The 18082-nt window shown below is 36.3% G+C and overlaps 1 protein-coding gene and 1 long non-coding RNA gene across 2 annotated transcripts; one reads left to right on the top strand and one right to left on the bottom strand.

The window, feature by feature from the left end:
• Window positions 1–2251: 2251 nt before the first annotated feature.
• Window positions 2252–4054, bottom strand: LOC142537130 (uncharacterized). The gene is made up of 2 exons (XM_075642696.1): window positions 3815–4054; window positions 2252–3361 (listed from the first exon to the last, which is right to left on the bottom strand). Exons 1-2 carry the CDS (start codon window positions 4052–4054, stop codon window positions 2252–2254), a joined length of 1350 nt encoding a protein of 449 aa, XP_075498811.1.
• A 3558-nt stretch (window positions 4055–7612) lies between these two features.
• On the top strand, window positions 7613–12479 carry LOC142537209 (uncharacterized). The gene is made up of 3 exons (XR_012818495.1): window positions 7613–8177; window positions 8271–8367; window positions 12342–12479. It is a non-coding gene; the product is annotated as an uncharacterized LOC142537209 (long non-coding RNA).
• The last annotated feature ends 5603 nt before the right edge of the window (window positions 12480–18082 follow it).

Below are 18082 nucleotides of genomic sequence, written 5' to 3'. Positions count from 1 at the left end.
ATTGAACGGGTTGGGTTGATAAAATAGCAGCCCATTTGGAGGCGGGCCAAACGGGTTGATCCCGTTTGGGTTGCGGGCTGGCCCACCAAATTAGGATAGCATTTTATATTTTTAAGTTTTACATAAAAATTTCTATTTCTTCCTTATTTTTTCTCATGTGCCTAAGCCCGCCAAATTAGGGTAGAATTTTATACTTTTAAGTTTTATATAAAAATTCCTATTTCTTCCTTATTTTTTCTCATGTGCCTAACTTCAATCACTCTGGTAAACTCTCTATACTTCTATTTTTTTGAAGATGTTATACTCTCCAGTCTCCTTCCTTTTTTTAATGTTTAACTCGAACTAATACAGAATTATCGAAATAATATATTAAATAAAGTAATTATGTGTATTGTTGAACACATAATATTTTTTGAAATTTACAACCGTCTGTTTCCTCGACTTTCTGTTATGTTCCACTTGTCTTCCAAGGTCATTTTGGGCAATTTAGATATCCCCATTTTGTCAAGGCTAATCCTATATTTATATGAATAAGTCTATTGTGAAATGATCTCATGAATCTTTATTTGTGAGACAGATCAACCCTATTAATATTTAGCATAAAAAAGAATACTTTTTCATTGATGACTCAAATAAGAGACTCGTCTCACAAAATACGACCTGTGAGACCGTCTTACACAAGTTTTTGCCTATTTATATTTATACAATACGAATGAACCGAGGGAACATCAACATTTCAAAAGTCCCCCCTCCTTTTAGAATTATGATCATTTATCGAAAGATAAAAACTTGTGTGAGACGATCTCACGGGTCATATTTTGTGAGGCGGATATCTTATTTAGGTCATCCATGAAAAAATATTGTTTTTTATGCTAAGAGTATTACTTTTTATTGTGCATATCAGTAGAGTTGATCCGTCTCACAGATAAAAATTCGTGAGACCTTCTCACAAGAGATCTACTCTTACTGGATTGATATCCAGTCATAAAATAAGTCTAATATAATTATCCAATCACGCGATTAGAATAAATTGTACATCACAAATACATTTATGGTCAAACGACCAAAATACAATTTCTAAAACTCAATACTGACAACAGAATAACACAATCAGATTTATTCATTAGTAGAAATAATTATAATTATTTACCAACGACTTCTCTTTTCTTGCCAATGAAAACCAAATACGTCAACCCCATTGTTTACCGTGAATAATAATCCACGAGACCACAAAAATCTTGGTCTGTGAATAATTCACGTGGTTAGACACGTGTATGTCACCAAATATTCTTTAACAATTAACATTACCATTAAAAATTTCTCAACCCTAGTCCCAAATCAGATTTCTAAATAATATATATTACTCAACAAAAACCAGTACGAATTTACAATCTAATTTAACCACTAAAATACATTCATATCTTTTCGGGGATATAGACTCGCATTTCTGGCAATCCAAATATGGTATATGGTAGCCGAGAAAGCCAACGCTCTTGCCTTAGTGATATTCTCTAAGTATATCGAAAAGATTTCTTGAACCATTTGAAAACATTTCCAAAGTTTGTCCATCCAATCTCGAACCCGAATCCAGAGTAGATGACTGAACTGATACTCAAAGAAAGAGGCTAGATCCCTTATCCAAAACTGAGGTCGAGGGAGTACTGATATACTTTACTGGCACCCAAAGTGCTCTGGCCAAACCAAGATTCCAGCAGTGGCAAGAAGCTCATCTCTAACCTGAAGAACCCGCTTGATGATAATATTCTTAGTGATAGGTGAAAAATTTAAAGATTTGGAATTAGGGATTTTAGAAATCTGATTGGGACAAGAGAAATTTTTTTAATGGAGGCTTTAATGATTAAAAATCCTTGGAAACAAATACGAACATGGTATATTAAAATTTGAATAAATAAGTTTATAACTAACACAAAAACTCATTGTCTCAACCAGTCCATCACACCGATAAAGGAAAGAGATACTTACTTATCTCCCCAAAATATAGACAAATACACACATATGAAAAGTCCACAAATTCTTCAACAAATTAGGCAAATAGAATTTACTATTCCGTATTTCAAAAAAAAAAAAAAAAAACTATTCCGAATCATAGTACTATATATTCACGTACACACCAATGTACTTACGTGAATTCAAAAATTCAATCTTTGACGACTTTGTGTTTCTTGGATTTTATGCTTTAACAGCATGCATTGCAGCTGCATTCAAGTTCAGTTAAGCTGCCTCAGGACCATTAATTCTGATTATATGAGTAAAAAAATTCGAATTCTTCTTGGCTGGGCAGATCATTTGACGAAGAAGATTTTCCGACATCTCTACCAAGAATAGGCCGAAACAATCTAAACGGTTGTTCCCATTCCAGCTGGTTATTGGCAAAAACACCCTCACTAGGCGTAACTCTGCGGTTTGTGTGAGAAATTACCATGTTAGATGCTGGTTGTATTACCCCGTGATCAACAAAAACTGCATTGTTGGACAGAGATCCAAGATCATTAACACCGCGATTTATGTGAGGGGTCGTCATGCTAGGAGCTGATTTATCTGGTCGTGTTACCACGTGATTACCAAAAACTACATTATTTAACCCATATCCAAGATTAATCCCACGATTCGTGTTGGCGTTTGGAGCTGCTGATTCGTAACGTCGTATTATCTCGTGGTTACCAAAACCACCCTCATCCGATGAATACCGGAGATTAGCGCGATAATTTGCACAAGGGTCCTTCATATTATAAGGAGCTAATTCGTATCGTCTTACTATACTTTGACTACCAAAACCTGCCTCATTCGGCCGATACCCTCCAAAATTAATGAGATGTCTTGTTTGAGGATTAATGGTCACGTTTGGAGCTGATATATTTGGTCGTGTCGCCTCGCCTTTCGGCCTTTGATCGTCAAAACCGGCCACAATAGCTTGAGATCCAAGAATAACACGATGGTTTGTGGGAGCATTCCTATCTACTCCACCGTATGTAAGACTAATATTGTTACTATGTACATAATCCGGATACCATCGCCATACGTCTAAACGCCTCCCGTTGAGGTTGTGGATGCTCTTACGAAGAACTCTATCAATGGTACGCTCAGTGCTAAAGACAACTAAACCACAACTTTCGTCACAAATGAACGAACAAGAAAACACATTGCCATAACCTAGAAAGTATTTCATCACTTCGTGCTTAGTAAATCGAGATAATCTCGATCCGGATACAAATATACTTCTTTTGTTACGGTCTCCTGGACCTTCAAATATATGACTGGAAGATATAGGACGAGGTACATATATTCTTTGGTATTCCAAAGTTTGCAGATCTTCTCCTTTCATGGCTCTTGAAACTTCAGCCTATGATTGGAGTCAATGTGAATTGCTAATTAACACATCATTTTTCATAGCTATGTAAAAACGAACAAAAACCAAACAAGTTGAGCACGTAGTTCACGTCTAATTCTATGAGAACAACGAGTTAATTTCATCCGTCAAGAGACGTTAAGTCGTCCTCCTGATTACCGTGACATGATTTTTTTTTTTTCCAAAAAAAAAAAAAAAGCACAAAAACAAACCAAGAAATTACCCAAGGATCATAAATATGTACACAGACAATCGTATATACATGTGAGTGTGAGTGTGTTTACATGTATGCGTCCGTTATGATTTACAACGATCCACTAGTATTTATGATCAAGAAATGAATTAACATTAGAATTACATAGAGAACCAAATATGTATTATCATACAAGAGATTAACAAGAACCCATTCGCTTTAATGGGGTGGAGAAAAGTTAACATCCAACTTACCCAAAAGTTATTAATGGGGTGCGGCTTGGAAAGAACGAGAGTAATGACAGAGGGGTCGGAGAAGGTGACGAAGCCGAAACTGTGGGGCTTTCCGGTGACCCTATTGAACGGGATAATGGCCTCTGTAATGTCACCGTATCGCGTAAAATGGCGTTTAAGGTCATCTTCTGTCGTGTTTGGCGCCAAGTCACGAGCCAAAATCGTCCCAACTACGAATGGCGACTCTTCTCCATCCGCCATTTGCATGCCTACGGAGTGAGTAGTGAGTTTTCTTGGTGTTTCAGTTCTGTGTGTCTTTCAAATGAGAGCCGTTAGCTGGTCGGTATATAGTCTTTGTTTTTTTGCGTGGATTGAAAATATGGCGGTTGGTTTAAAAGGGTAAGTGATCGATTTTTACTTGGTTTGATAAATAAGTGAATTTGGGAAACATTTTTTTTTCTAAAAAAGGAAAAAATCTAACATTTTATTTATTTATAATTTATAATAAACTTCATTTTAATACTCATAAGTATCTCTTGATTGATTTGATACAATAAGTTATGAGCTTACTTATTTAAATTTCTAATATAGTATGTTCACATATGTTTCCAACATTTTTATTTTAAAAATCACATTTTATTTGGAAGAGCCATTATTTATTAATATAACGTGATAATAAATTGTGTTACATGATAGTAAAAGAGTATCCTTCAAATTGTGTTATGGGAAATATGTTATTAGTTTATATGGATATGTAATCAAATTAATGGATTATTTTAAATTATTAATTTTTTTCGACACGAAAAAATTATATGGATTTTATCCGGTAGAGATCTTATTCGTAAAATAATTATTTTTAAAGTTATATGAAAGCCAAATTAAAAGACCGAAAAATAAAGTTTCAACTTTCAATCCAATTTGGTTAATTTACACAATTAATAATTTTGGCACCTAATTTTTAAAGTTTAATTACCAAAATTGTTGCGTTTAAATAAAAATTGGAAGTTTCACAATACGTTTGTTTTATTTCTCCTATTATAAATAAAGAATCATCTATATTAATATTTTGAAATCCTTATTTTCTATACTTAGTAATTATTTTTTTAAAAATTAATTATTAAAAAAAATTTAGCAACACATTTTTCTATTATACATTCGAATAAACTCAAATTATATCATGTAAATTTATATAAATGGATCTTCGCCGGATTAAAATTGTTAAATACGATATAATTACAATACGATTATACTGCTACAAGTTATAAACATGTTCATTTACTAGTTTACTTCCTCATTAATTGGCATTTTAGAGGAAGAACACAAACAAAACTTCTCCACAGAATCTTAAGACAACAATCTGTGTGCACCAATGGATTCCAAAATCCATGTGTGTGGAATGGCCCGAGCATCATTGTCTTTGGCTGAATCACCGGTTCCTCCACCATCTATAATTAAAGCTAGAAGACCGCTCTTGTAAGCTGGAACAAAATACCCAAGAAAATACAACCACAAACCATCAAAAAGCAGCCTGTTCAGCTGACCTCAAAGGATTCCAGTCACCCGGCACAGCATCTTTCTTCAAAACATCTTTAGAAATAACGATGGAATCTCCTGATTTACATCACTAGATATATTAGTTATCTAAGCAAATAAACAAATCCCTTGGGTTAAAAACAATGAGGACAATGTCACATGTTTCACAACAGCTCTACAGCAAAGCATGGATTGACTTATAAGAGCTTCTATATAATATAATAGTTTTTTTGAGAGTTGGCTTTCTTCTTTAAAACTCATGCATTAAAAAACTGAATAGTAACAGTAACGAATGAACTACTCTCCTTATATTAGGACTTACATTATCAAGAACACCACGATTGTCCTGCTCAACTTCATAATTTTCTTCATCCACAGGATATTTTGCTCCCATGCACGATATAACCCCTAAAAGTAATGATGTATGACATTTACTAGTCTGATTAAAACAAGATTGTAAGCCAGTTTAAATAGAATATGTATCATGCTCACAATCCATATTAAGGACCCATCTTCCCATCTTCCTTTCAAAATAGCCATGAGAATTTTACAGTTCTGCTTCAAGCCCCCTTTTCATTTGTGGCCACAATCATATGGGTAACGTTTGAATTCCAGGACTCGGAAATTCAGTCACAAATCAAGGCAAACTTGATCAGCATACGCTGAAAGCCAACAATTAACATGATAAGATGTTAGTTAGTTTAAACATTTTTTTACAGTATGTTATTCAGTGAGAATAGGATATACCCAGCACAATGAAACAAAGTCTACATATAGCCAGGCCTGAAAACCTTTACTTAGGTTATCACTGAAAAGTACGATACAAAGTTGGCAGAAACTAACCTTCTCTTCAGAAGACAGAACAGATCCACATAGAACCCATTGTTGAGGTCCATTAGGAGAAAGCACCCAAAAGAACTGTTCAAGGGATCTATATGAAAGAAAACAAAAATTATCTATTAATGACAGGTTAGAACCACCATGTGCGGGGTTTATTCGTCCCGTTTGAAGAACATGCATTTTTTAAGTGAACCTAGCAAGTGCTCATCAGAGAAAGTGTCTTCAGTTTAATGTCTTTAAACAAGCTCTTCAAAGATGTGTTAACGAATCATGTGAGAACCTGAAATTCCAGCAGTAGCAGCAGCTAGCAAATTTCAGCAACAATTCCAGCAGCAACTTAGATTTCAGAAGATGGTATTTTTCCAGCAGACAGAATCCAGCAGCAGAAGAGTTCAGTAGCGAGATTCTAGCAGATAGCTACTGGTTCTGCTCAGGACTTGTAACTGAAGCATTTAACATGGAATAAAGGTTGTTAATGACAGATTATGGTCATTAATTGGAAGGCTAACAGTCAGATTTTGGCCTATAAATAACACCCTCAATCTCTGAATTGATGTTACCAAAATCTTGAGTTATCACTTGAAATTAGAGCTAAGAGAGTGCATTTTTCGAAGCTGTAAAATCCAGTAGCGAGGCAAGCAGATTTCCAGACTTCAACCGAAAAACTCTAGCAAATTACAGTAAGTGGATTTATATATAAATATCTTGAAATCCGTTTGATAATTCTGTTTTAAAGTTCAGTTCTGTATGTTTGATTTCTGATATATGATTTTGAAGCACTTGAAACTCCATAGTGAACTAATGGTAGGAATATATATTCTGAACACTTCTGAATTCTGATTCTGATTCTGGCCTCACCCCTTAGAGGAGAGAACATATAGGGGACTGATATCAGTTTAGCCATGAAATTCACTAACGTGCTCGGTGTTTACTAATTGTGATTTCTGTTCTGAAATCTGTGATCTCTGAATTCTGATTACTGTTCTGAAAATATAAGTTTCTGTATATTATTGTATTACTGTTTCTGTTGAAAACGATTTCGAAAACTGGGAGTTATTCCTGCCCCTGCTTACTAAGTGACAACCATATCACTCACCCACCAAACCCATCTCAGATAAGAACGATGAAGAAAAGTTAGAAGAAGAAGAGCATATTCAATTTTGGGGCTGGATGACGAAGATAGTTGTTTTCAGTTCTGATTTATATTTTATATCCGCTGCATCTGTTCAGACATTGTATTTCTGGTTTTACATTTCCGCTGTAAAACATTATTAATGAGTTGTATCAGACATTGAATATTCAGTATTATGAATAAAAGACTGGTTTCTGAATTCTGTACTTTTGAGGCTTGTTGTTTTCGAATGTGAATTTGAGAGCAACGCCGGTGTCAACCAATCCCCGTCCCGGGGCGTGACAAATCATACATTAAAGACATGATTTTTTTGAATGATGCAATGAGATGATGTTATATAGTACAGTTACTGTTCACTGTGTGTAGGATATTGTAATACATGTTACGATGTTATACATCATCATACCAGTTTTAATGGAATCATCATCTGCTTACTTATCAAATGATCGATTGAAAGGTGGGTAACTTTTGTGACGAACTAGAATGCCATAAAGAAAATTTATAGCACCGGTGAATTCATTAACTGGTAAATAATGATTTGACTGTTAACTTAAATTTAATTCAATGTCTTAGGTATTGTTTGGCTGGTGGGATGTTATAACAAACAATCTATAGTATAAGGGTGATATTTGAAAAATAACGACAACTTAATTATTTTTACTCCTCTTATTGTAAAATTTGAGTCGCTGGATAAAACAAGGACGTGAAGTCTTATCCTTTGCACCAAATAGTGTCTTAGAGTATTTTATTTAATTAAACTCTCATAATAGAAACATTTTTAATGCTCAGAGAACTAGGGTTTACGGTCTACTATTGCGTGCCTCATACTTCCAAACTGATCATAATGTCTGGTTGCTTAATGCAGCACATGAGAAGGATGTACGTGAATAGGGCAATTGCACATTCATGAAGTAAACGTTAATTAGTGATTTAGTAATTTATTAGCTAAGAAGTGGTATGGCCTGTTTGCAGGATTATGGTATTGATTTTGATGATCATGGCCATCCTATAAAGGCCTTTCGTTGTCAATGCGGCAGCAAGTTTTGCCGCAACATAAAACGCTCAATTAGTAGTAAGTTGTTAGGTGAGTTTTTAATGAGGTGGGGCCCCACGCGGAATTAAAAAAAATCAGAAAATGTAATCCCACATCGGGAGATTTTCAATTTTGGCTTAAGAATTCTGTTATAAATTGAGTCTTCCTTGTTTGCTTTTAGTATCCCAAAATCAAAAGTTTTTCAGCTTTGATAAAAAGAGAGTGCATAGAAAAAAAGATTATTTTTTTCTTGAGTGCGGGAATTCTCTTGTGTGAGTTAGAGAAATTATTTTCTCGGTATACTCGGGGTTTGGGAGTGTGAAATATTGAGTGTATTGGTGTATACACTTGTTGTAATATTTCTTCAAGTTATAAAAGTTGCAGTGCTATGTGGACGTAGCCTATTTTGGGTAAACCACGTAAATCTTTGTGTTCTTGTTGATTATTTTATTCCGCAAGTTTGGGTACTATTATCATCGTGGTCGGCATCGCTTCGGGGTAATTTCCCAACAACTGGTATCAGAGCCTTGTTGTGAAAATTCTTAAAAATTCTGAGTATGCTCTGTGGTTGCAGCTCTGTCTGATCTTCCACATCAGAAAAGATTTTTTAAATTTTTTTGTTAAGGCTAGAGAAGTGATGGCCGGAGATGATGGATCAGGGACCGGGAATCAGCAAGTTCGACGGAATAGATTTTTCGTTCTGGCGGTTACAGATTAGAGATTATCTGTATAGCAAGAAGTTGCATCAGCCTCTATCAGGAAAGAAGCCGGAAAAGATGGAGGATGATGACTGGAAGCTTCTTGACCGACAAGTGTTAGGTGTAATACGATTGACCCTAACGAAGAACGTGGCACATAACGTGGCGGAGGCAAAAACAACGGAGGAGATAATGTCCATTTTGTCGGACATGTACGAAAAGCCATCGGCAAATAATAAGGTTCATCTCATGAAGAAGTTATTTAACTTGAAGATGAGAGAAGATGCATCGGTGGCTAAACACATCAATGAATTCAACATGATTGTCTCACAGCTAACATCGGTTGAAATTAAATTTGATGATGAGATTCGGGCACTTATTCTTTTGGCGTCTTTACCAGACAATTGGGAACCAATGCGGGCAGTGGTTAGCAACTCTGTTGGAAAAAGAAAGCTACAATTCAATGATGTCAGAGATCAAATTCTTGCTGAAGAAGTTCGCGGGATGGATCTTGATGAAGGAACATCATCAAGTTCTGCTCTAAATCTCGAGAATAGAGGAAGGGGCAGGAGTGGCGAAAAGAGTTTTAACCAGTGGCATGGTAGATCCAAGTCAAGAAATGGAAAAAACAATAACATATTTGAAAAGAATGTGAAGTGCTGGAGTTGTGGTGAGACTGGTCACTTGAAGAAGAATTGCAAATCAACAAAGAACGACGCTAATATTGTTACTGAGAAGGTACATGATGCTCTATTACTATCCATGGAAAGCCCGGTTGATTCTTTGGTTATGGACTCGGGAGCTTCATTTCATACCACTGATAATCGTAATGTATTCGATAATTACATTGCGGGAGATTACGGAAAAGTTTTCCTGGCTGATGGAAAATCTTTGGAAATAATTGGTATGGGTGATGTACGGATGAAGATGTCAAATGGATATGTCTGAAAAATCAACAAAGTCAGACATGTACCAAAATTGACACGCAATCTGATCTCGGTGGGACAGCTTGACGACGAAGGTCATAAGGTGACCTTTGGTGATGGTTCCTGGAAAGTGAAAAAAGGAGCCATGATTGTTGCTCGAGGAAAGAAAATTGGAACACTTTATATGACTTCCAGTTTGAGAAATAAATTAGCGGCTGTGGATGCTGGAGCTAATTCAAGTCTATGGCATAGTAGGCTTGGGGATACGAGTGAGAAGTGAATGAAAATGCTTGTTTCAAACGAAAAGCTACCGGAATTAAAGATCGTTGAACACAAGCTGTGTGAAGCTGTATTTTTGGGAAAGCGGAAAAAGGTGAGCTTTTCAAAAGAGGTTAGAGAACCGAAATCGGCGGATTTGGAGCTGGTACATACTGATGTATGTGGACCATCTCCTGTGACATCCCTCGGAGATCATTCAAGATATTATGGCACTACTGTTGACGATTCGAGCAGGAAATTTTAGGTTTATTTTGTGAAAAATAAATCGAATGTTATGAGACCTTTAAACAGTGGGAGTTAGCCATGGAAGATGTGATGGATTCACTGTCATCCAATCACATGTGGGAGTTGTCAGAACTTCCTGAAGATAAAAAGGTTTTACATAGCAAGTGGGAATACCGGTTAGAACATGACGGTAGCAAGCGGTACAAAGAAATACTTGTTGTAAAAGGTGAAAAGAAAGTCATTGGTTACACTGATATTTTCTCTCTGGTGGTAAAGTTAACTACTATCAGGACTGTACTTGGATTTATGGTAAAAGAAGATTTACATCTGGAACAGTTAGATGTAAAGACGACGTTTCTTCAAGGTAAGCTAGATGAAGAAATGAATCAATCACAGGGATATGAAGTACGAGGGAAAGAGAAAATGATGTGCAAACTTCAGAAGAGCTTGTATGGTCTCAAACAAGCTCCAAGACAATGGTACAAGAAGTTTGATGGTGTAATGAATAATGACGGTTTTTTGATGTATCAGGCTGATCACTGTTGTTATGTGAAGCTTGATGGTTATTATATCATACTACTGATATATGTAGATGATATGTTGATAGCAGGAGCTTGTCTGGATGAGATTGATAAACTCGAGAAAGAGTTATCAAAGGAATTTGCTTTGAAGGATTTGGGTGCTGCAAAACAAATCCTTGGAATGGAGATCCTTAGAGATCGGGTGAATGGAGTCTTGAGCTTGAGAAGATTCCTGAAAGCAAGAATCCAGCTGATATGATCACGAAGGATGTTATCATTGAAAAACTGAAGTTGTGTTTGACTTCAGTTGGTCTCCTGGACTAACAAAGAAGGTATGAGATGCTGCACTGATGGTGTGAAGACATGATTGAAATCAAGTCTTCAAGTGGGAGAATTGTTAGGTGAGTTTTTAATGAGGTGGGCCCCACGCGGAATTAAAAAAAATCAGAAAATGAAATCCCACATCGGGAGATTTTCAATTTTGGCTTAAGAATTATGTTATAAATTGAGTCTTCCTTGTTTGCTTTTAGTATCCCAAAATCAAAAGTTTTTCAGCTTTGATAAAAAGAGAGTGCATAGAAAAAAAGAGTATTTTTTTCTTGAGTGCAGGAATTCTCTTGTGTGAGTTAGAGAAATTATTTTCTCGGTATACTCGGGGTTTGGGAGTGTGAAATATTGAGTGTATTGGTGTATACACTTGTTGTAATATTTCTTCCAGCTATAAAAGTTGCAGTGCTCCGTGGACGTAGCCTATTTTGGGTGAACCACGTAAATCTTTGTGTTCTTGTTGATTATTTTATTCCTGCAAGTTTGGGTACTATTATCATCGTGGTCGGCATCGCTTCGGGGTAATTTCCCAACATAAGTAACACATTTCAGGGAAACTTGTTTATAACTTGTTTATTTAGATATATAAAGCATATTTGCTTATGTGAAATGATCGTCCATGCATGTGTTGAATACCATGCTTGCTAGTTGTTACCATCTTGATTTGTTTTCTAGTGGCTTGAAAAACTTTAGTTTCATGAACTTGCTCCATAGTACGCATTTCCTTCGGTTCTTCAAGACCTATTGTGGCTCACCTATCCAGGGTTAAGTCGACTTGTTACACGATTGGGGGTAGATCTACGAACTCAGGGAGATGAAGGGTGGTACGCGCAATTTTTGAAAAATCAGGGAGAAAATTTTAAAATTTGTAATTTCAGGGGGTGATGCCCTTCCCATGATGGAGATGAACCTACACACGATCACATTGCTATTTTACAAATCTCATCCAAGTTTTATTTGTAATTCTGGGAATATCTTTTTGCTTTTCTAGTTGACTTTAATAATCCCTAACCACCCGTAGTTTTGTGTTGTAGGATCTAAATCTTTGAGAAGATGACCACGAGGATTTCATTGGGGCACCATTCCCATCGCCTTGTATAACGATTGTCGAGGCTTGTAGTTCTCTTCTTTGAAGTTGTAACTTAAAAATCGTGATGTTGCATCTGAAAATAGTCGAATCATCAATTGTTTATCCAGTAAAATTTATAACTAATACTTAAAAAGAAGAAAATAAATCACTCACGTCAGTTTTTTTTTTTTTAATTTGATGTATGTGAATGAATACGAGATCAATCAAATGATGAATTTGTTGATGAAAGAAAACCACATTGAGAATGGTATTGTCAGTCCATCAGATGAAAAACTCACTCACGCAATGTTGCTGCATATTTTTCTCGAATTCATATTCCAAGAATCTTTAGCTGCTCAACTTACACTACATACTAGCTAGTAATATCCATTAGTATTGTCATAGTAATTGAAATCTTGATTTGAATTATAATCCGCAGGCGCCATTGGGAAGTAGTAAGTGAAATCTTGATTTGAATAATCAGCAGGCGCCATTGGGAAGTTTCCACGGCCGGGATAGTATCGCGGGAAGTTACCCACTCCCGCAGAAGGGAAATTATTGGCAGTATTGGTATATATTCCCATTCCATTGTAATCTTGATGGGTCACTTCTGCGGAAGGGAAGTTATTGGTAGCAGTGGTGTATATTTCCATTCCGTTGTAAGCTTGATGTAAGACGGGAAGATGACCAGGAAAACGAAGCCTCGTAACACCTGGTGCCGTGTAAGTCATCCGAGTATGATATTGTAGTATGCTTTGGTCACTTGGAGGGAAAGAAGTGCGGCCTGATGCAGAGATATGACCTGCATTTGGACAAGTTATCCATCTACGATCGTGGGCAGAATTATTCAATGGATGACCTGTCCGAGAACTTGCTGCAGCCGGAATAATTTGCATGTTTCTAGGATCAGAACTTGCAGCAGACGGCACGATTTGCATGTCTCTGGTGTTGCTAATGCTTTCGGCAACCTGTGGTTTCATGTCTGTGGTACTATTAACATGATCAGTACCATTACTTGCTGCAGCCAGAACAATTTGCACGTCTCTGGTGTCCCTGACGCTTGCTGCAGCCTGTGGTTGCATGTCTGTGGTAGTATAAACATAATTTGTACCAGAACTTGCTGCATCCAGAACAATCTGCACGTCGTCTCTGGTGTCGCTAACGCTTGCTGTGGCCTGTGGTTGCATGTCTGTGGTAGTATCAACATGACCGGCACCAGAACTTGCTGCCGCTTCTTGTTGCATTTTTTTAGCTCTGCGGTGATTTCTCTTCTTACGATTAAGTGCAGAATTATTTGGCGGATGACCTGTACGAAAAATTGCTGCAGCCGGAATAATTTGAATGTCTCTGGTGTTGCTAGAACTTTCGGCCGCCTGTTGTTGCACGTCTCTGGTTTCATTATCATGATCAGTACCAGAACTTTCTGCAGCCGCAATAATTTGCACGTTTCTGGTGTGGCAATCACTTGGGGCAGCCTGCGGTTGCATCTCTCTGGTAATACCATTAGCATGATCACTGCCAGAACTTGCCCCCGCCTCTTCTTGAATATTTATGGCGTGGCTAACGTTTGGATTGCGGGCATCATTATGATCTAGAGGAATGCATTTCAATATATTTACAGTCAAACGCCGACCGTTGAGAATGTAGGAACTTCGGTACAAGACTCTGTCGGCACCACGTTTCATCCTAAATGTGACGTGGCCAAAACCCATGTCATTCCAGAAACGACAGTCGATCAAATTGCCAAAACCTTGAAAAAATCTCAGCAATTCGTCATCGGTAAAGCCGGGACGTGGCGACCTTCCTCGCCACCCTCGTACGAATATATTTCTTTCGTCAAAATTTCCAATCCTTTCAAAATTATCGCAGTGACAAGTTGAAACCTTTCTTTGAGATTCCAAAGTTTGCAGATCTTCTCCTTTTAATGCCCTTGAAACTTCAACATGAGTTTGATTTGATCAAGTACAAGTATGTGAACTGAAATCTCGCAAATTATACACTCGGATACATAGAAAATGCCAAATGAATTATGATCAAGAGAATCAAGAAACATAGAAAAAAGAAATACATATATATTTCCTGTTTAATTACTTACGCAACGATCATGAATGCAATGTGGTAGTTGCAGAATGAAAGGGATTCGTAAAGCAGCTGGGTATCTGAAGACGACAAAGCCGAAACTGTGGGGACTTCTGGTGACACTGTTGTGCGGGATAATGGATGTCGCGACGACGGTGAATTGCGTGAAATAGCGATTCAGATAATCTTGAGTGGTGTTTGGTGCTAGGTCGCGTACCAAAATCGTCCGCGGTTCGAATGGCGATTCTTCATCATCCGCCAGTTGCGTGCATTCAGGGTAACTTTCTTGGTTTTTCAGCAAGTCTTTCTGTAATTTATTCCGTTGGTTATTCAGATGCATGTATTATATATACTAGTTACTAAGCACACGCGATGCGTGTGTACAATTTTTTTTATCATTATCGATGAATTAAAGTGTAATTTGACAATTTATGGAGTGACTAAATTGATATTTGAATTGTTGAAATAAAAAAATTAAAAATAAAAGCGTGGGTTGAAATTAAAAAAAAAAACAAAATAACAAAAAACAAAAGTGTAATATTAGTATCATATAAGGGTAAAATTAGGAAAAAAAATTGGTGTCCTCTTAGGTAGTTACTATTATGTGATCAATCTTAATAAAATTGATTTGTGATTAATTGCATTTCAATTGTTCAATTGATTTTAGAACAATATGTTTTATTTATTATTTAATTTTATTGAATATCTGAATTTAGATAAATGATTTAACCATTTTAACAAAAAATTGCCTCTTTCATTGGAGTGCTTAATTTGCGTGTAATAAATTTTTATTGATACTACACAAATTATAGAATATTTCTTTCCGGTCTGAAGTGGCAAAAGTCCAAGTTTAAGGTGCATTGTGTCATTGGTACGTGTCATGTGTTTATGAGGGACTTACATCTTATTTCCAATATCGAGTCAATTGACATAGAAAAAGGCTAAATGTTATACAAGAGAGGAAAATTGACTAATTTTTCTATCATTCGTCCGGAATATGATGAAATTTTAACAATTTGATCTATGATGTTAACTTCAATTATTATTTAAAGACTCGTATGATCTAATTGTGTTAAGATTAAAAATTATTATTTAAAGACTCGTATGATCTAATTGTGTTAAGATTAAAAATACTTACATATACATATATGTAATATAAATTGTTATATATTATTTATATGTACAACGTGACATTATTATATTATTCAATTTATATAGATACATACATTATTTTGTATTATTATATATATTATAATGCAAAAGAATTTAGGTGATTTAAGTGCCCGCAATGTTTTTACAAAATTAAATTCCCGTCTCTCAACTAAATTGTTATTTTTAAAAAATTCTACGTGTCAAAATTTCGCGTTATTTTGCATAAATTTTAAAAAGCATGTTGGTTTGGTAAAGTTTTTGGAAAAACTGCTGAGAGTCATAGCTAGGCTCTACCGTTGATATAATGAAAGGTTGTGTATACACTATCTGGCTTTTATGCATCTTATTTTTATAATTATCCGATAGAATTTTTATTTGTCATGTAAGCTTTCATCAGTAGAGAAAATAGGTGGGAAATTCAACAAATCGTCAACTAATTAGCTGAAATCATCCAAAGACAAAATCTAAACAACATAATGAAGCGGAGCCAGTTAATAACTGATAAGTGCAATTCTTGCACTTAATTTATATGTTAATCCATTTGAATTACGTTAGTTTCGAACAAAATTACGCTTGATATTCGTTGTTTTTGTGTCGTGCATGAGATAAACGACTATTGGTGGAGTAATGACAAATAGGGGCTTTTTGAATGTTGAATTATTGAGAAGACGACACTGCAGCACCAAGGAACAGCGCCGCAGCGCCAGAATTGCGAGCAACAAGCGCCGTGGCACCACACCGCCGAAGAACAAGCTTGTGGCAGCGCCGCGACGCTACACCCTCGAGAAACGGGCGCCTGAGCAGCGCCGCGGCGCTAGTGGCGGGAGAAACACACAACTGGGTTTCGTTTACGGCCCGTTCAAGAGAATAAAAGAAAGACTAGGGTTGCAGATGAAGGGGGGCCGTTTTTGGAGAGAAAAACACACAAGAGAACACGATACACGCACGAGACGAAGAATTGGAGCGAAAGACTATATCACAACGACGAAGAACGACGAATCTGGGGACAGAGACGCCACTTCTGATTTGTCATCTAATCTTTCGCCCTTTTTATTTTCTTGTGTTGCGATGTCTAAACCTTTGAACATGTCTTGTTTTTGTTTAGATTTCGTTATGAACTAATTTTCCATTCTAGAGGATGATGTAGCTTTGTGGATACGATGATTTTACATGTTTGTTTATATGATTAAATTCCGTTTTGGTTTAATTGTGTTTCATTGTTTTTATTCGACTATAATTTACTGGCCATAAATTGTTTGTTTTCTGATTGATTCTACAACTCGGGAGAGGGACTAGAATTATAGATTATTAGAGACACATTGTTGAATGTTTATATCGTTCGGAAGGCGTATAACTTTAGCGAGACCTAGGTAAGAACATCGTTTACATTTATCATTTAGACCTAGATTCTTATTAGGAATGTTTGGATCGAAGTTTGAATTATACAATTTAATCGTCACTTGGGAAAGAGGGAATAAAATAATTAAGTATTCTTGGTCATTAAATAATGAATATAAATTCAACTGGGAATAATTATCGTAAAAACTTAGTGAAATCATTCATCTAGATATTTTCTCTCATTGATATTTTCTCGACTCGGTGATTAGATTAATATTTATTTGCGATTAATTCATTTTCAAACAAACCAAACCTTGTATTGAATTTTGTAGATAAAGTCGTGACTATTTTAATTACAAACACTGATATATTTTGCGCAAGACTAACGCCTAGGCGCTATACTTTAAGCGCCACAGTGCCAAGCACCCGAGGAGTAAGGTCGCGGCACTAAACAACAAGCACTGCGGCGCTAGCCTGCCGAAGAAGCAGCGCTGCGGCGCTACTTATCAAGCACCACGGTGCTAGATCGTATTATATGAAAAAAAAGGGACTTCCGAAATCATTCTAACCTAAACCCCAATCATAAGTGCAGCGGCTCCTCCTAAACCACCACCGAAAATCGACTCTTTCACAATTTCTCTCATTCAAAACTCCACAATACACAACACAAATCACTCCTAACCCAAATTCATCTTCACATCTCACCTTCTAGGTCTCATGTGGCGTAAAGATTTCATCGAGAATTCTTCAAAATTAGTCGACACTGGATAGAGTGCAAGAAAAATTTTGGTCCTATCACAAGGTAATATTTCTTGGTGTCCTAAATCTGCAATTCCATGTTCAAATTTGAAGGAATAGAGTTCTTGAGTTTGTGCATATAACATGTTCGATAAATTACCTGAGTGAACTTGTTATTGAGGATTTTTGGATTGAGAATTACATGTTATAGGGAAGTGGTAATCGATATATTGTGTTGATATTGTGGTACATATATATTGAGGGAATATCGTTGTTGCAATGAGTTGTTGTAGGGACAAGTGCTATTGAGCGAGGTTTATTATTTGAGTTGAAGCATGCCGCCAAACAAGAAGAGTAAGTAGGTTGACTCCGGGGATGGTGAGTCGTCTGCTGCTGGTT

The sequence above is a fragment of the Primulina tabacum genome, chromosome 2 (assembly GCF_025594145.1).
Source record: "Primulina tabacum isolate GXHZ01 chromosome 2, ASM2559414v2, whole genome shotgun sequence".
Taxonomy (NCBI): domain Eukaryota; kingdom Viridiplantae; phylum Streptophyta; class Magnoliopsida; order Lamiales; family Gesneriaceae; genus Primulina; species Primulina tabacum.
Note: the sequence above shows the minus strand (reverse complement) of the source record. Positions and strands in the feature narration are given on the sequence as shown.